Source organism: Pistacia vera, unplaced genomic scaffold (assembly GCF_008641045.1).
Source record: "Pistacia vera cultivar Batoury unplaced genomic scaffold, PisVer_v2 Contig39, whole genome shotgun sequence".
NCBI lineage: Eukaryota > Viridiplantae > Streptophyta > Magnoliopsida > Sapindales > Anacardiaceae > Pistacia > Pistacia vera.
Genome location: NW_022196212.1, coordinates 1497227 through 1521574, shown reverse-complemented (window position 1 = coordinate 1521574; position 24348 = coordinate 1497227). Strand labels below are relative to the sequence as shown.

The window sequence follows — 24348 nt, the reverse complement described above, 5'->3', positions numbered from 1 at the left end:
GGTGAGCATCGACAAGCGTCCGCTGATGTTATTGGACAATTTGTCAAAAGTCGGTTCGTCGAAGGGAAAGGTCCATCTCCTAAAGACATTCAGAGACTTGTGCGCACAGAGTTGGGATGTGCTGTTAGTTACTGGAAATGCTGGAAAGGGAGACAACATGCACAAGATTTTGTGAGGGGCACGCCGGAGCACGGGTACGCAGTATTAGAAGCGTACCGTTATATGCTTGAGTTGACAAACCAAGGTAGCAAGACGGCTTTGAAGTGGGACAGGAATATGATGTTTAAATATTTTTTTGTTGCTTATGGTTCTGCTATAAGGGGTTTTGTAAACATGAGAAAGGTGTTGGCTGTTGATGGTTGCTTTCTGACGGGAAAGTATGGAGGTACATTGTTGGTGGCCACTGCACAGGACAGCGAGAATCACACATATCCTGTTGCATGGTGTGTGGTTGACTCTGAGAATGACGAGTCGTGGACTTGGTTTTTTCAGCAGTTACGTACGATAGTGCCTGACAGTGACGAGTTGTGCATAATATCCGATAGGCACAACTCTATAAAGAAGGGGATTGCCACTATTTACCGTCAAGCACATCACGGATTCTGTATGAGGCACCTTGGTGAGAACATAAAACAAAAGTTTAAGTGTGCTGGCCTCCTTCAGACATACTACATGGCAGCAAAAGCTTATCGGGTTGATGAGTTCGAGGAGCACTTCCAGCAAATCCGAATCAAGGATGTTAGAGTTGCTAAGTATCTTGAGCATGATGTTGGTTTCGAGAGATGGAGTAGAGCTTACTTTCCTGGAAGAAGGTTTGATGTCATGACCACGAACATAGCTGAGTCCATAAATTCGAAGTTGTTAATAGAAAGAGAGTTTCCAATAGTTGCACTTTTTGATGCAATCCAAAGGACACTGTCGCGGTGGTTCCATGAGCGTCGTATGGAGTCAGATAATTTTACTACAACCCTTGTTCCGTCAGCTGAAAAAATATTGCGAGAACATATGGAACTGTCAAATGCACTGTTTGCCTATCCTCTTAATGCTCAAGAGTTTACTGTGCGCGGCTATGGTCCGGATGCCCTAGTTAACCTTGTTACAAAAACTTGCAGCTGTAAAGTGCTTGACATTCAACGTTTACCTTGTCCTCATGCACTAGCAGCACTGAAACACCAACGGAAGCCGGATTTTGGTTCAAGAATTTACATGGAACTTTGCTCCCCTTTCTATATGACAGATCACTACATGCTAGCATATTCAGAAACGATATATCCGGTGCCTCCAGAAGAGCAGTGGGTAGTGCCGCCAGAGGTGGCTGACATTATCCTCCAGCCGCCATTCAAGAAGACACCAAAGGGGAGAAAAAGGGTTAAGCGTATTCCATCAGCCTTTGAGGTTCCCCGGAAGATGAATAAGTGCTCAATTTGCAAGCAACCTGGTCACAAGAGAAGCAGTTGCCAGAAGTAATTAGGTTCGATTCGAAGAAGGATGAAATTCAGGGAGTTGCGAAGGGCAACCGTTGATGAGTTATTGTTTTCAATTATTGATGTTTTAAATTTTATTGTTACCTTTAATAAATTATCCTTTATATTGTGTATTCTTATTACATGGTCTAAATATTTGTTGGTGATTTTAGTTTGGAATTAGGTTGTCAAATTGAGGAAAAAGTATGGAATTAATACGTGTTGGTAATTTTAGTTTGACAAAATTCAGGAGAAAAGGTGCAAAAGTATATATTGCCCACGATCGCTTAAGCGACTAAGTATATCGCTTAAGCGACAAAGTGTTTTCGTAACCAATGTTTTGAAAATCGGATCGGGCACTGACCCAGCCAAACAGCTGGTCTCCGGTTCGAACGGTCTGACCGATCGGACCGGTCGGTCCGACCGGTGACGTCAGCATGATGTCATGCTGATATCAGCATACTGAAATAAGCAAAAACGCAAAAATGGCAAAAAATTTAGATTCTCCACCTAATTAAAGTTTAAAAACCATCAATACCAAACACCAACGGAAGCCGGATTTTGGTTCAAGAATTTACATGGAACTTTGCTCCCCTCTCTATATGGCAGATCACTACATGCTAGCTTATTTAGAAATAATATATACAGTGCCTCCAGAAGAGCAGTAGGTAGTGCCGCCAGAGTTGGCTGACATTATCATCCATCCGCCATTCAAGAAAACAGTAAAGGGGAGAAAAAGAGTTAAGCATATTCCATCAGCCTCTGAGGTTCCTCGGAATATGAATAAGTGCTCAATTTGCAAGCAACCTGAGCACAAGAGAAGCAGTTGCCAAAAGTAATCACATACATATCCAGAAAATTAGGTTCGAAAAAGGATGAAATTCAGGGAGTTGCGAAAGGCAACCGTTGATGAGTTATTGTTTTCAATTATTGATGTTATAAATTTTATTGTTACCTTTAATAAATCATTCTTTATATTTCTTGTTACATGGCCTAAATATTTGTTGGTGATTTTAGTTTGGAATTAGGTTGTCAAATTGAGGAGAAAGTATGAAATTAATACGTGTTAGTAATTTTAGTTTGTCAAAATTCAGTAGAAAAGCTGGAAAAGTATATATTTCCTATGATCGCTTAAGCGACTAAGTATATCGCCTAAGCGACAAAGGGTTTTTCAAACAGGATCGCTTAAGCGATATCACGGATCGCTTAAGCGATCGTGCACCTAGGCAGATATGATTCTGCCCAGGTGCACGATCGCTTAAGCAATCCACGATCGTTTAATCGACCAAGACAAAAAGACAATGATCGCTTAAGCATATCTCGGATCGCTTAAGCGATCATGCACCTAGGCAGATTTGATTCTGCCAATCACATGATCACTTAAGTGATCCACGATTGCTTAATCGACCAAGTGAAAAAGAAAAGCATCGCTTAAGCGACCCTGTGTAAACAAAGTTCCTTTTAGTACGATCGCTTAATCGACCAACGAAAAATTTTAAAATTAAACAAATACACCCCCACCTACCCAACTTCCCAGATTCAGGCCACCACCGCCGAAATCCTATCGGGAAAGGGCATTACGCCGAATAGCGGTCAGATCAGGCTGATAGGGCGTCGATATGGCCTTTTCCGGCCAGATCACGGCCAGATCACGGCCAGATCTGGCCATCGACGGACGGAAAAGTCGAGATCTAGCCGTCGTTTTCGATCAACGATGCCCAAGATTTGGCCGTCGTTGACCGTCAACGTCGGCCATTTCTTTGAAAGTCGATGACGGCCGGATGTGGCCTTTTCCGGCCAGATCCATAGTGGATCTGGCCGGAAAATGTCACATCTGTGAATTACCAGCCATTTTCGGCCGTTTGTAGCCGTCAATGGTGCCAGAATCTGGGAAGTTGGGTGGGTGGGGGTGTTTTTGTTACTTTTTAAACTTTTTCAGGCGGCATTAATGAAATTAATTTAGTTAATGGGTCTAAAATTTATTAAAAAAATACTAATATTTCCTAAATAATTAAACAAAGAAATATGTTTAATATAAATATAATAACGGTCATGGTCCACTGAACGAATTGTAAACCCTATATGTTTACCATAGACGTAAACAGTCTACACCTTACATGTTTCATACTGACGTAAAAGAACTATATGTTTAATATAAATATAATAACGGTCATAGTCCACTAAACGAATCGTAAACCCTATATGTTTACCATAGACGTAAACAGTCTACACCTTGCATGTTTCATATTGACGTAAAAGAACTATATGTTTAATATAAATATAATAACGGTCATGGTCCACTGAATGAATCGTAAACCCTATATGTTTACCATAGTGTTAATCGCTTAACCGATGCTCTAAAATACAATAAATAATATCCAAATACATAGGATCGCTTAAGCGATTCTTTGCTTTTACTCTGGTCGCTTAATTGATACGTCTATATCGCTTAAGCGATTCTTTGCTTTTACTCGATCGCTTAAGCGATCTAGTTCCCGGCAGATGCCCAGATCGGAAATCGCTTAAGCGATCCATTTGTATCGCTTAAGTGATTTTCGTAAAAGACTCTTGGTTGCTTAAGCGATCTTGTCCGAGGCAAAATGAACATCTGCCCAGATGGGTAATTGCTTAAGCGATCATATGTATCGCTTAAGCGATGTTTCGTAATAGACTCTTGGTCGCTTAAGCGATAAGCGATCATTTCTGGAAAAGTCTTGATCGTTTAAGAGATATATGTGGTCGGTCATATACGTAATTGTTTGGTACCATGCCTGTCTAACAGTTAATTAATTTCGAAATGATTGTGATTAGGAAACATTTGTACATCCCTCATCAAATAATCACACCAGTACATCACACGTTGTAGTGATACACAAAATGAAACAAAACGCTAAAAAACGATTATCCAACCTGGGTGCAGCAAATGATCACACCATACATAGTAAATTCAAACTGCTAATGAGATATCTTATATGGATAAACAAAAATATCTCCCAAATGTCAGATCCAATTCTTTACAATGATCACACCGTACATAGTAAATACTTTACAATTTCCTATACACTGCCTTTAATTTACTTTTTGATGCCAAAGAGTTTAATGTCACAAACACCTTTGCACAATCCCTTTATTGTTTGGTCATACCATACATAGTAAATTCTTTACAATTTCCTATACAAGTTTTCGAATTCTGTTTGCCAGCAACCTATCTGATATCATTGTTTGGTACCATGCCTTCCCAGCAGCCTTTATTACATATGCCTCCTCTTGCCAACTAGCCTTTGAGAAGTTTCCTCTCATTGTTTGCCAAGAACCTGCAAAAATTATTCGGCACACACCTGCAGACACGTCAGCTTTTGTAAATAAAAAAAAACACGTAAAAATGTTACAGAGTGGCTAGGTGAGAAGTTCACTCAGTCCGTCTCTTTCGGTAAAGCTCCATATAAGCATGACACCTGCAGCAGTAGCACCATAACCCAAGTATCAACATCAACATCACATAAACTACAAAATTCAAAGTCCAAGTTTCATACCTTTTGATTGGGTTCTGGTCATTCAAAACGGATCCATCTGCCCATGGAAGCAGTCGACAGCCCAGCACTCTTGACAGTCTCTCATTGTTTCGTCATTCAAGCTGTCCATCGGGCTGTTGGTCATGTCGAACTGAATAAATTTCAGGGCATATGCCTCACATTCAGCACTATAATAGGAAGAAGACATTAGCATTAGAATAAACTTAAAGAACAATTGTATTATGTGAGTTAGTTTTATACAAAATTTACCTTAACTCATTTATTGGGCAAGTAGAGCGCTTAACTGGCCACTTTCTCGGTTAGTACTTGATCACCCAAGTGCGCAAACATCCCGCTGTCACGTAACAGCCGCAGGAACAACCTGGACAGTGGCTCCAACTCGATCTCCAACTGCTTGTCTCGACAAATAGTTGGGTTGCAGTCAAGGATCTTCAGCAATCCTTCCTCTAGATGCGCGACGACTGCTATCCAATGCATCTATTTGACGAGGATGATGCAGTACACTCTTTTAACAAAGGCCCAACCGTGGCCATATTTGGGCCGATCCCCCCGTACGTACTGCATAATCCTGTCATCAAACTAGAAATCATCAGGGATGCAGTCCGACAATTGTGGGGCCAATCTTTTTCGCTTCGGTCATTTTACTGCACCACTAGCAACAACATTTTTAATTAAAGTGCGATATGCCGAAACAAGCGTTTGGCCAAACGCCACATCAGCGATAGCACAGTCAGGATACAACAGATCACCATCAGTAGTCTGTCGTAGCCTCATCAGTGCCAATATCTCATCTATGTGCTGCATCAAATAAAAACAACAAGATAAGTATGGAAAACATAGGCAAAAATAAGGAAAATTAAGCGAAAATAACTCACCGAGTCCTCAAGCCACGTGCCCATCGTCAACAACTTCTCAAACCATTCCCGGAGATAATCCCCTATCTTACACTTTATATGGCCATTACTTCATGATCCATTGTAATAGGCATGAAGAGTTTTTTCTTTTCCTCTATTGGCCTATACAAATCGACATTTGAGTCCAATTTCCCTTGCCCACTTCCTCCCCCTTCCTCCATTTTTACATCCCCGCTTCCTTCGCCTCCCACCTCGCCCTCCTCCATTATCACCGCCCCACTTCCCCCACCAACCTCCTCTATTTCTGGTTCTTCCTCCATTTGTTTCTTAATTTTCTTCTTCTTTACCTGTGTCACTACCATGTAAGGCGATTTCACAAACTTGCTCTTTCGGCTCTCTCTTTTCAAGCCAGTTTGCACGTCAACAGCCTTTAATTCTCCACCAACTTCCTCCTCCATTGTACCAACTTCCGCCTCCACTGTACCAACTTTCTCTCCCAGCTTATCCACTTTCTCCTCCACCCTTTTCATGCACTCTTCCATCTTGTCAAACCTTGCATAAACGGTTGTTGTAAAACTCTCAAACAGGCCGTTTATGACGTCAACAACCTCATTCTCCCGACGCCGATGTCTCGACAAAGCGGTACTTGTTGTACCGGTTTGCTAAGGCATACAAACCTCTTCCTCTTTCTTCTCCTCCTCATCCTCAGGCCTCCCGCCCATTAGAGCTTCATAATCCTTGGCATCAACGACATTGTCAAGCAATGGCCCTGCAACTGCCGTCACATGCGTGACCCTTTTTAGGTCCCGCATTAGGCGGTCTATCTGTTCATTTTCTTTCATCTTTCATTGCTTTGAAAGATGTGACATAGTCCTCTTCCACTTCACCCCCAATAGCGGTGAGAAAGGGATGGACGACTCCCTGTAATAAGAAACAAAATCAATCAGATTGAAGCAAAATCAAAAAGCAACTGCATATACAAAAGCTTAATCCTTTAATCTTACCCTAACCGCTTGGATCTCAATCTCTATTTGGCCGTAATCCGAATGGTTACACTTCCTGACATGCCACCGCAACATACTAGGAAATTGTTGTTGCACATCCAAACTGTTGCTCCTCCCCCCCGCCATAGCGAAGACAGGGATAGCCGCGTACATCCAAGCCTACATTGTAAAAAAATAGTCCATATCATAATTCAAACACATATATTATAAAAAAATATAACAGAGAGCTATTAATATTTACCTGCATTGCCCATGGGAAGCCAAACAAATTGTACGTGCTTGGTTTATGATTCCCGACCCATTCAGATTGCTTTAACGCCATCTCTGGTTTTTTCAGGCTGCTGATGATTCGCTCAAATGATATCCGTCCTCATAGATAAGAATTAAAGAACTTCAAGTCGCTTGCAAACAACAACCAATCTTTCTCAACAGCTTTTGTTGAGTCGCCAGCTATTAAGATCGAATGTAAAAACAATACCAAGCACACTTTTATCTTCTTTGCATCATTAAACCGAACTGTTTCTAGCCTCTTCTCTAAAACCTTTCCTGTAATAGACTTTGCCCCCGCCAAAACTTTCTTATGAAACCTTTTGGCTCTCGGACTGTTCCTTATTTCGTCTGCCTCTGCCTTATCTGGCACTTCCCACATCCTAAGCCCGTCACCAAGGCATATTCCATCATCCCAAAACGTAGTGGCTTTCCGTCCACCACGAACCACATTTCTTTTTTTTTTTTNATTTCATTTATGGTGTTAAGAATTGTGGAGTTCATTCATTTTAAGTTGCTGCGTGATAATTAATTATAAACCAAAATTGAATTGGCTTCCTCCTCTTTCAATTTCAATTGGGATTAGGATTTTCTATATTCTGTGGAATTTATGGATTGATATGTTTTAAAAATATTTATACATATTTAAATTAAATATCTAGTGAGGACATTCTGAAAAATTTAACATGTATTCACAAGCATCTATTTGACATCTAACTTATAAGCTTTTAAAAAAATAATAATAATAAAATAAAATTTGGCAATAAAGAGACACTTATCTTTCATTCGCACATATTAACTAAAGGCGAGCATCCTATTAGTCTCTCGTTGGCAAGAGTCAATCAGAATTAAGGAAGGTTTTAATTAAGGAAGGTTTTATGTCGTTCAAGCGATGGAGTGATGTAAGGGGTATGATTTTTGTCAATGTAGCAAATGAATGTCAAGTTTACAAGTGGCCCTAAATTATCCATTTGTCAAAGCTCTACGCATTTTAAGGATATTTATTGTGTAGATAATTAATGGGATGTAAGGAATGACTTGCATGGTACCTATCCACTTATAAACTCGTAATCATTATCTTGAACTCTCCCACTACAAATAGAGGATATGTCTTTCATTTACAGGATTAGTTGATCTTAGACTAAAACAACCTACACACTCTCTCTATCTCTCTCCCTATATTCTCTTTAGATTGTAACTCAGCTTGTCACACGCGATCTGATTGTACCCATCTATTAATACAATAACAGTGGACGTAGGATTCGCTTTTAAACATCCAAACCACTTTAAAAATCGCTTCCCATTTATTCTCTCGTTTCATATTTTACGTATCACGTGTACTTTTTAAGTCTACTTAACACTTTGCACGTGTGAGTCGTTGGTGTCAAAATCAAACATCATCAATATGTAATCGTGATATTTTGATATTAATTTTGTTAAGATAATGCTAAATTATCATTAAATTTATTTTATTAGATTGATATAATTTTTTATCATTCAAATCTACTAATTCCCTAGTAAGACGTCCTGATATTTTTTTTTATAAGGGGCCATGCTTGAATGTCGTCATCGATGTTGTANTTTTTTTTTTTTTTTTGCATTTTACTGAGTGCAGCAACATGTAATGCACTCCCTGCCCCCAAAATGCATTTTTCCCATTTGTTTTGATTCTTAAAAATCGACCAAAACAAGTGTCTCTGAAATCTCTTGCACCATGCCTCATTCCAGCTAAAATGACCTGTATTCTGTCAAAAACTTTCCAACTTGACCTGACCGTCACCCTTGCAGGGAAGTAGGGTACCTTCTCACTTATAGGCTCCAACTTGTAGTCTCTACAGTTTACGGTCTGTACAATCTGCACAATCGATATAAACAAAATGTCAGCAACAAACATAAACCAAAACAACTAATAAACAAAATATCAGCAACAAAAAATTACCACTGTAGTCGCTTAAGCGATTTCAGATCGCTTAAGAGATCTTGACTCTGCCTCGTGAAAGATCGCTTAAGCGACCAAGAGTAAACTGAGAATCTCTTAAGCGATACAAAAGATCACTTATTATATCTGTGATTCTACCTTGACAAGATCGCTTAAGCGATCTGAAATCGCTTAAGCGACCAAGAGTAAACACTCATGATCACTTAAGCGATCATGAGTGCGATCATGAGTAAAACTGATTAATCGCTTAAGCGACAATACAAGCAATATTCCTAAACAACGTACCCTTTCTTCGCTGGCCTCCTCCTCGTTGCCTGAATCCTCGGACGACTCCTCCTGGCCTGAATGCTCGTCGGAATCCTCCTCCTAGCCTGAATTCTTGCCAGAATCCTCCTACTGCCCTGAATTCTCGCCTGACTCCTCATCTTCAGAACCGTTTGCCGGCTCTTCCCTCTGTTCTTGTGCCGTCGGCGTCTCCTCTACATGTGGACCACCTTTACTGATCGGATGATCCATCGGAGCAGCCATTGAACTGCTTGCGCCACCGGAATCTAGGATTCGAAGTAGCGTTGGGTTTTCCTCCTCATTATCAGTGTCAGCCATGGTTTTGGATTGAATTTGATGTCAAAGTTTGCAGTTTCGATCGGAAATGTGGATTGTATCAACGGAAATCGCACAGATTCCGTTTAGGGTTAAGGAAATCGATTTTAGGGTTCAACAAATCGATCGGGAATCGCGACTATATCGCCGAAAATAGCGACTGTATTCGGTTTAGGGTTTAAGAAATTGATTTAGGGTGCAAATTTGCAGGTGTTCGATCGGAAAAAATCGCGTCTCCCTTTGGTTCAAGATATCGCTTTTTGCCCTAATGAATTTCGATTAAGCGAGGTGAATAGTGGGGCTTGTTTTGAGGGGCTTGTTTTGAGAAATTTCAAATTTTAAAAACTTTCATTATTTCTGATTCGGCCCACATATGTTTTAATCTTTTCATTTTAACCCATTTTACATGTTTAATTAATCCTAACTATGCCACATCATCTTCTCTAAATTAAAAAAAAAATGAAAAACAGTTTCAAGGCCATTTTCTTAAATCGAAACTTGGGATGGCCACGCAGCTAAATTTTCTCGAGATGGCGGGCATTAAAATATGTAAATCTTTGAAGTTGTGGATGGTGGTGTTATGGAGATCAGATTCCTTGAAGAGGCATTGAATCCTTTCCTGCTCTTAGGTGCAACATGGTGACAGAATACAGATGGTTATGGTTCTTCGCTTCTTAACTTCCTCAACTCTGCAATCTCTTTCTCAGCCGTCTCAAACTTCTGTAGAACCTCACATTTGTCCCCAACAGCCCCCTCTCTTTGGACTCTCCACACAAGCAAACCCAGAGCACTTCCTTGAAGCATTTTATCATGCAACTCAGACCATTTCTCATCTTCATCTTCCTTATTAGATCTTGACAGAAGCCTTAAAGCAAAGAAAACAAAAGAAACACCAAAATACATTAATAATGGACGGGCGCTCAATTTTGTTTGTAAAAATTTTATTGTTTAAAGGTTGGACGGGCATCCTTTATTTAAGGACAGTTGTCCATAACCTATGAACGACCGTCCATTATTTTTGTTTATATTGTTTTTTTTTTTTTTTTTTTTTTTTACTGATGAACATGTGTCCTTTAAATGTGGACTTCTGTCTATAGTAAATGGACTTCTGTCCATATAATATGCACGAGAGTTTATCGTAAGTGAACGGCCGTCCATAGTTGATGAAAAACCGTTTACTAGTACAATATTTGTGAATGTGCAACGTGACTGGTGTGAGTGATAGTGAGTGACAAGACACATAATTCGGTGTAAGAATTCAATATAGAGTCAGGGTGTCTGTAGTATTATTGTTTAGTGCATATCACATTACAATCTTGTATAGACTCTGAAATCTTGACTGACATGGCAGTCTACGTGGCATATCCAGCTTATGCCACGTCAGTCCTCCCCAAAACTGAAAAAATATGTTCAGTATCTCTAATTTGCAGAAATTAGAATTTCCCAAATTCAAACCTGGCTCCCAAAATTCACATCTGCCCCAAATTTGCAAACCCTAAAGTCATCACATTCTTCAATCTCAGCCGCATTCCAGAACCGCACCACCACATTTCGCCGCCGTCCAACCCCTTACATGTACTGTTCGAGAGAGAAATTCCCAAAGCAGTATCGCGTTCGCGCTGTAGTCTCTAATTTTCTTTCCTATTCTTTCTTTAGCCAAACAAAACCCTGGAGACAGAGCTGAGAATCGAAAGCACTGGTAAGTTGAATGGTCTCTTTTTCAATTCGATTTTCAGTTTCAATTAGATGTTATTTGATTTTGTCTTTTGCGGCTTTGCCTAGCTGCTCCTGTAATCTCTCTTTTTTTTTTTTTTTTTATCTGTGGAATGCATTTATTGTTAGATTTAATCTCCTTATTTTGCACTTCTTGTGTTCATTTTTGGTGGCAAGCTTGTTCATTTTTGCAATATATATATGTAATCTCCTTATTTTGCACTTCTGTTGTTCATTTTTGGTGGCAAGTTTGTTCTTCCTTTGGCTATAGTTTTATCACTCATTCTTGAATTCGGTTCCAAAATGCTCGTCTTTCAAATTTGATCCTAATACTGGTTGGCGTTCATGGTTTCAGGCTTTACCCTTATCATTATGCACCCTTTGCTTCTGATCCGAAAAGTCTCGGCTGGCTGAAGACAAGCCTTGAACTGGGTCAGCCCTTTAAACCATTCAATCAACTATTGGGAGTTTTCCCTGCTGCAAGGTATGGTCCCAGAAACAAGAAGAACTCAAAACTGAATGAGATGGTTGAATTGAAGAATACTTAGTCATGTGTGGTGTTAGAAGTGGCAACTTTCTTATTATAAGATGGGCCAGAATACATTATATTGACATGACCAAAGAGCCTTCAATTTGAATGGGAATATATATATATATATTTTCCAGAATATATCCATATTAGAGACTAAAGTTAAATATATGGGTGACAAGCTTTCCTTCACATGACATGCATTCTTAATAATTCACATATAACTTTGGTAAAAAGAGATGTAAAGTAGTGGGTTTGAGCTTAAAGTAGAGTACTATTTGGCCTATAATGGCATGTGCTATTCTTAGTGTTGGATGCATTGTTTAACTACGATTATTATTTTTTAGGTAATCTGTTTACATCATAGTACCCAAGTTGGAAGAGTGCAATCCAAAGATGGAAGAGTGCAGTCAAAAGAAACTAGAGACTCTTCTTCTCATTCAATGTCGTTGAGGTAATCCTTTTTATTCATTAATATGATTTTAAATTTTTTTTATGGTATTATTTCTACCGTTTTTTAAGTTATTATTATATTCTAATTCTAGCTATTATAGATGAATAAATTAGGATAATAATAACAAGAAAAGAAGATACAAGAATGCAGAAGAGAAATTGGAGCTAAGCCTGGGATGGCTTTTGATTCATTTGAAAGCTTTTCGAATACTACAAAAACTATGGGAATAAAATGGGTTTTGAAGCAATTATAAGATCTTCAAAAAAAGATGATGGATGTAAATTTGCGACATTGGCTTGTTCTCATGGTGGGAAGTCGAGCATAACTCCAGAAATGTCTTTAAAATGCATCCAGTGACAAAAACTGATTGTAAGGCTCGGATTGGTGCATCTGTACGTTCTGATGGAAAATGCAAATATGCTCAATTACATTTGATCATAACCATGACCTCAGTAGTCCTGGGAAAACTAAATATTTCAGAGTAATCGAATAAAACAACCATTTATAAAAAGGAGCTTGAAGTGAATGATAGGGCTAGGATTAGATCAACTAAAAATTTTCATTCCTTGTTATTAAGCATGGTGCTGAGAATTTGCCTGCCCTACAGAAAAATTGTAGAACTACATTGAAAAAGTTAGGAGGCTACGACTTGGTGTTGGAGATGCTTCTGCAATGCAAATATTTTTTGAAAATGCAAAATGAGAATTCAAATTCTTTTACATCTTGGATTTAGATGAAAAGGGTCGATTAAAGAATGTTTTTGGTGGATGCTAGAAGTAGGGTCGCATTTAAAGAATTTGGTGATGTTGTGATATTCGACACGACATATTTGACCAACAAGTATGATATGCCGTTTGTTTATTTTGTTGGTGTTGATCATCATGCCATTCAATACTGTTAGGTTGTGGTTAGTCTCCAACGAGGACACAGAGACATTTGTGTGGCTTTTTCAATCCTGGCTTGCAGTATGTTGAATTGTGCCCTAGGCAATAATCACTGATCAAGATAAAGCAATGCGAAACGCAATCGAGATTGTGTCCCTAGTACACGACATAGATGGTGTTTGTGGCATGTAATGAAGAAATTGCCTGAAAGTTAGAGGTTATAGCCAATATGAATATATTAAGTCTTCTTTGCAAAATGTTGTGTATGATTCTTGACATGTAGGAGTTTGAAGAACATTGGAATAGATTCATTGATAAATCAACCTTCACGATAATGATTGGTTACTTGATTGTTAATGAAAGACAACGTTGTGCCGATTTTTGTGAAAGATACTTTTTGGGCAGGTATGTCTATTACTCAACGCAGTGACGTATGCATACATTCTTTGATGGATATGTTAATTCAAAAACCACTTTAAAACAGTTTTTTGGAACAATATGAATGCATTGCGTGAAAAAGTGGAAAAAGAAAGGGAGTCTGATTTTAATCTTTCAAATCATGGATCCCTTGCATAACCACTTATGCCATTGAGAAACAATTTCAGATGCATATACCATTGCAAATTCAAAGGTTTCAACAAGAGCTAGCTGCTAAGATCTTGCGATTTATCTTCTTTCAAAGAGATTGATTCCTGTATGGAATTTAGAATAGAAGAAGATGTTTTGGTTGGAGAGACTCAACTTCGTGTTCCTTTCTGGTTTGTTTGATGAAGCAACTTGTGATGTTCGTTGCAATTGTCGATTGTTTGAGTTTAAAGGAATTATATGTCGACATACAATAGTGGTGTTGATTCGTAAACAAATTTTTCATGTACCAGAAAAGTACTTTTAGGCGATGGAAGAAAAATATAAACAATTGCATACCAAGGTTAGATAAGTTAATAGTTGGACACCAATGATGAAGGAAAACGGTTTGATGAATTGTGTATTTTATTCTCTAAGGTAGCAGATTTGGCATCAGGTAATGAGGATGTTGTAATATGGTGATGCAAATGATCAATGATAGAAGAACAAATTGATGTTGCAGGAAAGTGTTGGCGAGAATGGTAAAAGACTAAACAATTTGTCTAATAGTAAATGAATTGTGGAGGTCTTGATGGTAGTAGTCCATAACGCGATGTGTCAATCGGTATTTTAAGTCCTCTAACACCACCCCCGTTGACTATCATGCAGCACCATTCGTAGTAGTCCATAACAGAAAAAATTACGGCTTTAGCGGGTCAGGTTGCAGCGTGTACCCTCTCTAGTACGACTCGCAGGAGTCCATAAAGAACCAGAAAGGGGGAGAATCTGTGACCAAGCTAGTGTAAAATCATTTTTTCTTTTTAGATTAAAAGCGCATGGGAACTCAGAGGCAGATGCTGACATCCTTTCTGAAAGAAGAGCATGCCCAGGTAATATTTTATGCGGTTATTAAATTTTAGAACATCTTGATATGTTTTAGTATGTTGAGCACATAAAGTTACATTATGCAATGTTTTACTTTTACCTTTTTGTTTCAAAATTGGTTCTTTAGCTCAATATACATAACCACGTTGATAAGCACTTTCTGTGGTTGTAAAGGATCAAGGGTAATGTAACCATACTGCCAACCCTTGTTGCCAACATTGTCAATACGAGGTCGTATGTGAGTTAGTTTTGTAGATAAAATGTAAAGTTTCCCTTTCCTGAAGTATGTGCTGCTTCTTGCAGGAAGTTGGTGAAGGTGCTATCTTGAGGGACATCTGTGCTGGTTTTGAGGAACAACTGAGCCAGCTTTTTTTTTGAGTGTGGTAAGTTTTAATTTTAGCCTGATACTAATTAGGGTAAATGTGTTACACTTCTTGGGTCATATATAGTTTATCTGGTGCAACAATTGAAGTCTCAAAGCTTCAATTCTTAAGTGCGCTAATTGAATCTTGAAATTGAGAGGTTAGTACATATTCAAGACCCTTTGGTGGGAGTTGGAACCTTCACTGAGTATGGTTTAACTCTTGGAGATGTATTTGTTTTCAACATAGTTCATGAGTGAATTTTTCTATGGCAGATGTAGAGAGACAAACGAGTGCTTGGATAATAGTGGGGGTTTTGCAAGATAAAGGAGCCAACATCACAGCCTGCAAGTTATGGATGTAACATTTGGCTAGGCAGGTTATTGTTTTGTTCCATTGATTTTTTGTTATTTATTTAGCTGAGTTTTGAGTTGTTAATGCTTCTAACAGGTACCTTCCGTGGGGGTATTTGAATGCCCTCTAGTTGATAGTCTACAGTTCAAATGAATGGTACAGCCACTGTGAAGGTGAGATTGTTGTAAATGTAGCCTCTATATTTGTGTAAGTTTAATTAAGAGATGAACTTTAGTCTGATGAATGCATTGTTTGGAATCATCATTTCTTTCACATTTGTAAACTTGAGAATTCGTTTACTAACCAAGGAAATGATGTTAATCTTATAATGTTTGGATTTATATTTACTGTGTATTTACTTTTTAGCAGATATAGAATTTTAGCTGGTATCTATTTCCAATTTTGTTTTTCTTATAGGAAAGTTATTACTTTTATGTGTAATTTATTGTGAATATTTGGTTGACAAAATATAAATATATGTGCAAAAATAATGTGAGTTGCTTACCAAGTATTTAGAAAAAATAATAGGAAAGAAAAGAAAATCACATTGAATTGAGGAGGGAACATTTACTAGTTAAGAGGGGTAAAAGATAGTATAATTGCTGAATTCTTAGGCCTGAATTTTAGGAAAAACAATGGATTGGATTGATCATTAGTATGTTCGGCAATTTGTTTTCTCAATATCTTCATGTGGAGAGCCTTATTTGGAATCACTACATCAACTTAAATTTATCTGTGCCTCTCATGCCATGACAGTACATTTATAAAATAAACAAGCACCGAGGGGAGTTACAATTTGGCCAAGTTTGATTAGAATTATGACCTAAATTATTATATATCACAAATTTTGCAAGTTGGGTTTCTGATAACTCCTTTCCCTTTGCAATCATGCAGTGGTACCATTCTGGGTTTCCCGTAACTCCTTTCTCCAGCATCATTGGCCAGAAATTTTCTGTGAAAAATAAAGCTGTCATTGGTACAATTATATATTAATTTTTTATTTTATTTTTAGTTTGTGGGCATTGTGTGGCAGATGAGGTGGCATCTACCACGTCAGTCAGGATGTTATCAGTCGTAAGTGTAGTCTTAATGTTGGTAATTAGAGAGTAAAGGTTGGTTAATGTGATAGGAAATAAGAATGTTTCTAATGAATATTGCTTAAAGCAATCTTTTGCCTGAATTAGAGTTACATACGGTGGTTGGTGTCTTCTTTCTATTTGTACAGGAGAGATTTCACATAGAATGTACATGTACTGTTATATGACCTTTTTATTCTTGTACCTACCTTCATTCCATTAAAGAGTGATTATGTCATTTTCTTTCCTTTTTAATAACTACTATCTACAAACTTAAATCTTATAAAGATAAAATACAATTATGAAGAGGATCTTTATCCCTCGTGAGTGACAAAAATATAAGGAACAAACATCTCCTTAAAAACACATGAATTGTTAATTAGGGTGCAAACTTCTACTTTATTAATGGGAGACAGAAGTTATAAATTATTTAATTAAGGAACAAACAGTTACTTAGGCTAGATTAACTTTATATGAGAGTAAAGACAGTAGTTGAACAATTGAAATATAAAAAATTAAAAATATCAATTGAAAATTGAAAAACTAAATAATATTTAAATTATCCTTTTACGAATAAAATAATAATCTAAAAAAATCTTATTAGTTTAAATTTCTTATTATTTTTTTTATTTTGCTTCCGTTAATCCTTTGAAAAAAAAAAAAATTTCTTTTGGTCTTTTTTTAGTTTCTTAAAAATATTAAATATAGATTTAAGAACTAAAATTCACTTCAAAAAAAAAAAAAAAAAAAAAAAATCAAGGCTCTAAGTCATTTTGTCATTTTCGTTAAAGTTATGGCAAATATTGAGATGCCCTCTAATTGATAAATTGTAATTTTTGTCCTCCCAGATAAAGTCTTGAAAAGTTTTCCCCTAATTTAGAATATCCCTAAAAAAATCGGCTTAACAAGTCTTATAAATAAAAAGCTTATTCTATAACACGGTAACATTACATATCGATAAAAATTATTGAATGTGGTCAACAACACTTACACCAATTGGTCATACCGAAACGATGAAACCCAATCATTTAGATGGCCCGGTGACATTACTGGGCCTGCACCATGATGGGTCATTCTTAATATAATCTAATCATGCAGATATTTGGACCAAACTCTCTAACCCTATCATCAGAACAAAATGATTATCAATGGATTTTAATAATCTACAGAATCTTGAGGCCCGCCAAAAACTCATAAGGTACAAGGTGGACCAAACCTGTCCAAAAGACTGTTACAATTTTATTTTTTCTCATGAAAAATAATTAATTTTTTAAAATAAAGGTTTATTATAGCATTTTCTAAATGATCTTGAAATAAATAACCCATATCAGATTTAAGTTTATTTTCTCTAAATGGTTTGTTATTTTTCTATAGAGAGAACAAGTCTATAGAAAATTTTATATCTTATAATATAAAATACGATAAAAATTTTCAATTAGACTTCCTTAATTAAAATGTTGGACCTAAGTGAATGAAACTAGTTCAATAAATAGATCATCTTAACGTCGATCATTAAATGATCGATTAATCAAACACTGCCAATATTACAAATTTCATTCCGGACGGACTGGTTTTACATGCCTTATATTTAATTATAAAGGAAAAACGTATTCTATTTATTGTTTTTTAATTTTTTTATCAAGGGTAATATAGTCAACTATGATTTTATAACTATTTATGTGTTACCAAGTATTGAAATGGATGTTCATATACCCTTTTAATGTCAACTTATAAAAATATTTGGGTTTAGAGCAAAAGTTGTTCTTTAGTACTAATATCTTCAACCAATAAGAAACCCTTCTTTATAAGTTTTGTTGAGTCCATATATTAAAACACAAGGACCACTTCTTTTGACTCTCTTATGCATTCATTTACAAGCCAATTTCATATCAATTTCAATACAAAATTGACTACGTATTTCCATCCTTGTACGTATTAATTCATTAGTCAGAATGTTCGTATTGTAAATAATTCTCCAGTTAGAAGACTTCAATATTGTTGTGTTAATTAATTCTTTATAATTAACATACGAACATCAATAAATTGGTTTTGATATATATATATATATATATATATATGAAAATATGTAAGAAAGTACTAATTGACCCCTATAACGTATTAGAGGGGGTTGCTTTAAGCCATTATCTTAACCTCGATAATAGTATAATGTAGTCAAAATACTGAATTAAGTTAGGTTATTTAAGTAAGCTCAGTATTAGTTGAAAGATCAGATCATACTTACTTAACACTTGAATAAGAATTCAAAATAAGTAAAATAACGCGTTTACTTTAACTTTTAGGTTCTTGCTTCACCCATGCAATGGTCATTAAGAGATTAAGAATAAAATGATCAAATGATCTGTTTCAACGGCCATAAGATGATCTTCCGTACAACGATATTGATAGAACATCAAACTATGAAGTGTTACATCAGTACAGTGAGAATTCATTTCACCTCATAATTCTGATTGTATAAATATCCGATTGAGGAAGATTTTTTTTGTCTCTTAGAGGGATCTTAATCTCATAAATGCTTCGAATATTAACAAACCCTAAATATCAATTCTAACATCTACATCAAGAATTCAAATATTGTATAAGTCATTAATCCGATCATTTATAGAAATGGTCGTGATCCACATTATTGTAGAGAACCCCATCTAAAAAGCAGTAGGAAGGTGACAATAAGATCATTATGAAATGCCATGTACTTGACTAAACAGTAAATACCCTACCGTGTGTTATGGATGCTCTTAAAACAAATTAAATGAAATCCATTTAATATCACATTATATAATTCAAAAATAAATATTTTTTTTTTCTTCAATCTAAGCCTTAATAGGCAAGTAAGCAACCCAATTAATTGAGATTCAACAATAATTTTGTACTTTCAATAAATTAAAATAAATATATTATGAGCCACAAATAAACTAGGTTTCATAAACTCTTAGTTTGAGTTTATCTTGTATACTAATAGAGTGGTTTCTGAGACTCTTATCCGACTGATTAGTTTTAGGGTCTCGAGAATTAATTGAGATATTCGTAAACTGATCTGAAACCTCTAATAATAAAATAAAAAAAATAATCTGCACGTGGACCAAGAATATCAATCATAGTGTCAACCTAAATGAAATTTATGATTATGAAGAGATAGTACCATCCAAGAGTAATTTTTTTTTTTTTTTTTATTTCGGCACACGAAAAATAAAATATATGTTTCATTTATATTAATAAACGGATTCTTTATTATTTAATAACTTTTTTTTTTTTAATAAACAGACATTTAAATTTATCAAATGAAATAAGAGAATTAATATATTGAATATATATTATTTTTATTGCCATCTCACCAAACTCTTAGTCTTTGGATTACACTGTATTTATGTTATTAAATATTATAAAAAATTTAAATTTATGGGTTGAGTTCTATAAACTTAATTTTCTTTAAATTAATTAATAGCAAGATTCATTGACGAAGAGAAATTAAAATCACCATCTTCAAATTACTTTCGGATATTGCTCTAGATTGATATTAATGTCTCATTCAAGTATAGAGTTTATCTTATTTTTAATCACAATTAACAATCATTTTTAATGCGAACGTCCACACTTCAAAAAAAAAAAAAAAAAAAAAAAAAAAAAAAGGGGCACCACTAATATGGAACACCTTTTTTTAATATTGAAAATTTTTAGTTGGCTTTTAATTTACATTTATATTTTAATCAATTCTAGGTTAGTTTAAAAAAATTAATATTAATTAAACCTCATATATTGTATGCAATAATAATTCAACGTTAATTAACGCATAAATGAGGCAACATATATTACGATTCTAAATTAATAAACTATAAATCCCATGTTGTATTTTACTCTCCTTTGTTCTCATAATTATAATTAAATTTTAACCAATTATTTAAACTTAGCATGAATTCAAAACAAAAACCAAAAGAAAAAATTGTTAAAATTTATTTAAAAATGAATAAAATTAAGGCCTAGAAATAGTTTGATTGCAATAAACCCACAATCGTTCTTTCAAATTGTGCGCTGGTTTATTACTAATTAAAGAACTATTTAAAGTTATAAACACCTTTGGACTCATTTTAAGTGTTGAAATTTTATAAAGATCCATATACTATAATAAGTTTTTTGGTTATCAAAGTCTTTTTGGTGATTTAGTACAAAAATTTTTTACATTTTTCTAACAAACAATTAACAATTTTCTTTTAAAAAGCTTACTAAAATAACCTTTATTCAAAAAATCATAACAAACCACACTCAATAACTTTTATTGTTCTTACCATAATTTAGTTCCAAGTTTACTTGGGTTCTTTTTATTTTTTATTTTTTTATATATATAGTAAACCCTATATGATTGACTTTTTAATGAGCACCTTTCGGTTTCAGACGTGTACCCTAGCTCTTGTTGGTTTCGGAATGCAACTCTAGATCTCATGTTTTTAGCCTTTTTTGTAATGAACACCGGGTTCAAAATATTAATAATTCAACCTTCAAATTTATTAATAATTTTATCAATTTAACCTTCAAAAAAATATATTACCTCTAAGTTGTTAACAAATTTTAGTAAAAATATCATTTCTTTCAAATTTAACCGGAAAACTTTATGCCCCTCGTAAAAGAGTCAAGTACACAGGGGTTAAGGATATTTTTTAAACTAAGGATGATAGCTAAATAAAAACCAAATACAGGGATTTATAGTTAAAAAAGTCCCCAATTTAATATAAATTAAATCTATCATTATGTTGTGCGCAATAATAAATAGAACATTAATTAAGGATGGATGAGGTAATATAAATGGGGCTAAAAATTTAATGGTAATGAAGGTTGGATGGGTTGATGGCCTTGATCTTGAACAGTCCGGAACAAAAACCATTGAATGCTCCCATTTATTATGACGCTGCAATTTCCTTTATCCCTTAACAAGTAATCCAACTCTCTTTTAATGCACCAACCATTATCATCTTCATTTGGCCCTTAGTCTATTCTCACCCTTTCCGCCAAAATGACCTCTTTACCCCTCACTTCTCTTTTTATTTTCAACATCAAGAATTTAATATACAAAGTACAATCAGGTCATCCAATGTTATTTTTTGAGTTTGAATTCTCTTAAACACTAATAAGAATGGTTATTGAGAAGATTTATTCGATCATTTATTTTAGAATCTCAAAAGATTAGTGAAATAGTGCCAAATAATTGTTAGGTCGTTATGATCAAATTGAGATTTTAGATTTTAAGTTCATATACATAATTTTACTAATTCAATAAAAGATCTTTTCTGGTTTAAAACTTTATTGGCTGATATTAAGTGTATACATAACTAAACCCATTTATAGATATTATTGTTAACTCATTAATTAAGGTTATCAAGTAAATTAAATTATTTATCTTTCATTATCATATATTTAGATATAACTATCATATTAATTTCTCTTCTATCTTTAAGTCAACACTTTAGTTAATATTATGAAATACTTGATATAATAATATTCCCTAAAATATTCACTTATCTCTTTGAATCCATCACTCATCCCTTTTATAGCTCTCGGATTCATATCGCTCAATGAACATGTGATGAATCAGGGTGGTACAAGTGTCTTAAATTATCTTCCATCATTAAACCGTACATTCCCATTAATAATAAAAATATTCATGTATTAAATTATAAGGTAATTATAAATTTATGGAGGGTAAAACTGTCATTTAAACGTAGAATCGAGAAGCGTCGGCGTCCAAATAAGGTGTAATAATAATTCTTTACACTTCTCGAACCCCACCTTAATTTACTTCACATTCAAGCTCTCTCTCCTCTCTCTCTCCTCTCTCTATAAATACTCTTGCTTCCTGGCTTCGAATTCAGATTTCTGATACTGCAAAAGATAATCAAAGCCTTCATTAATGGCTGCAGATGTTACTTCTTCTTCCTCCGACTCACAGACAAGACGGAGCTCAAACTCAGAAATTTTGATCACCAAAGACTTGCTCGGAGCCTCTCCGATTTCTAACTCAGAATCGGATCTGGTTTAAAAGGTAGTTTGTTTGTTTGTGTTTATAACTTATTTGGCAACCATATGTTCGAATCGGTTAATATGATAATAAATTATAAAGCATTTTATGGTGCAGCAGAATGAACAACGAGTGAGATGCAAGTCACCAAACACACCATTATCATCCATTCAGCATCAGAAAACTCCGAAAACAAGAGGAATCATCCTCAGGAAACAAACCCAGATGCAGATTTCCAGACTTGAATTACCACCATGTTCACACATCACCACCGAAACAAACACATCAAATCAACCATTTCCTGGAAGAAACTTGCCTGATTTGAAGCTGCAATCCTCAAACCATTACCAAAGTGTTTGCACTCTCGACAAGGTCAAATCCGCTCTGCAAAGAGCCGAAAAGAAACCTGGAAAAGAAAAGACCTTATTCTTCTCCTCTCCTTCGCCAGGGCCCTTAAATTCATCATCTCTCTCAGGTCCTGGAATGTTTGCAGCAGGCTGCCCTGGTTGCCTGCTTTATGTAATCACATTAAAAACAAATCCCAGATGTCCTCGTTGCAACGCCACCGTGCCGTCTCCGTGTGCGGTGAAGAAGGCGAAAATTGATCTGAATTCATCGTTTTGAAGATTGATGTCATTATCTCCTGTTAGTGATTAAGAATGGTTTTTAAAGGGTAATTAGTTCAGGAATATGGGTATTATTTATTTATTTATAGATAGATTAGATATGATTATTGGGTTATTTAGATTTAGGTTTAAATTTGGTGTAATTTGTCGAATTTTGATTGTATGTTTATACTTGGTTGGCATAAATTTTTTTTGAAATTGGTTTTGCCAGCCATATTTATGATGTTGAAATGTTAATGAAGGGCAGCCGTTTCTGCTGACCTTGGTGGATTTCATTTATGGTGTAAGAATTGTGGAGTTCATTCATTTTAAGTTGCTGCGTGATAATTAATTATAAACCAAAATTGATTGGCTTCCTCCTCTTTCAATTTCAATTGGGATTAGGATTTTCTATATTCTGTGAATTTATGGATTGATAGGTTTTAAAAATATTATACATATTTAAATTAAATACTAGTGAGGACATTCGAAAAATTTAACATGTATCACAAGCATCTATTTGACATCTAACTTATAAGCTTTAAAAAAATAATAATAATAAATAAAATTTGGCAATAAGAGACACTTATCTTTCATTCGCACATATTAACTAAAGGCAGCTCCTATTAGTCTCTCGTTGGCAAGAGTCAATCAAATTAAGGAAGGTTTTAATTAAGGAAGGTTTTATGTCGTTCAAGCGATGGAGTGATGTAAGGGGTATGATTTTTGTCAATGTAGCAAATGAATGTCAAGTTTACAAGTGGCCCTAAATTATCCTTTTTCAAGCTCTACGCATTTTAAGGATATTTATTGTGTAGATAATTAATGGGATGTAAGTGACTTGCTGGTACCTACCACTTATAAACTCGTAATCATATCTTGAACTCTCCCACTACAAATAGAGGATATGTCTTTCATTTACAGGATTAGTTGATCTTAACTAAAACAACCTACACACTCTCTCTATCTCTCTCCCTATATTCTCTTTGATTGTAACTCAGCTTGTCACACCGCGATCTGATTGTACCCATCTATTAATACAATAACAGTGGACGTAGGATTCGCTTTTAACATCCAAACCACTTTAAAAATCGCTTCCCTTTATTCTCTCGTTTCATATTTTACGTATCACGTGTACTTTTAAGTCTACTTAACACTTTGCACGTGTGAGTCGTTGGTGTCAAAATCAAACATCATCAATGTAATCGTGATATTTTGATATTAATTTTGTTAAGATAAT

The 24348-nt window shown here is 35.3% G+C and overlaps 1 protein-coding gene across 1 annotated transcript; it reads left to right on the top strand.

Moving 5' to 3' along the window:
* Positions 1–22395: 22395 nt before the first annotated feature.
* Positions 22396–23127, top strand: LOC116141019. Its single transcript, XM_031426581.1, has 2 exons — positions 22396–22518; positions 22621–23127. Exons 1-2 carry the CDS (start codon positions 22396–22398, stop codon positions 23125–23127), a joined length of 630 nt encoding a protein of 209 aa, XP_031282441.1.
* Positions 23128–24348: the final 1221 nt, after the last annotated feature.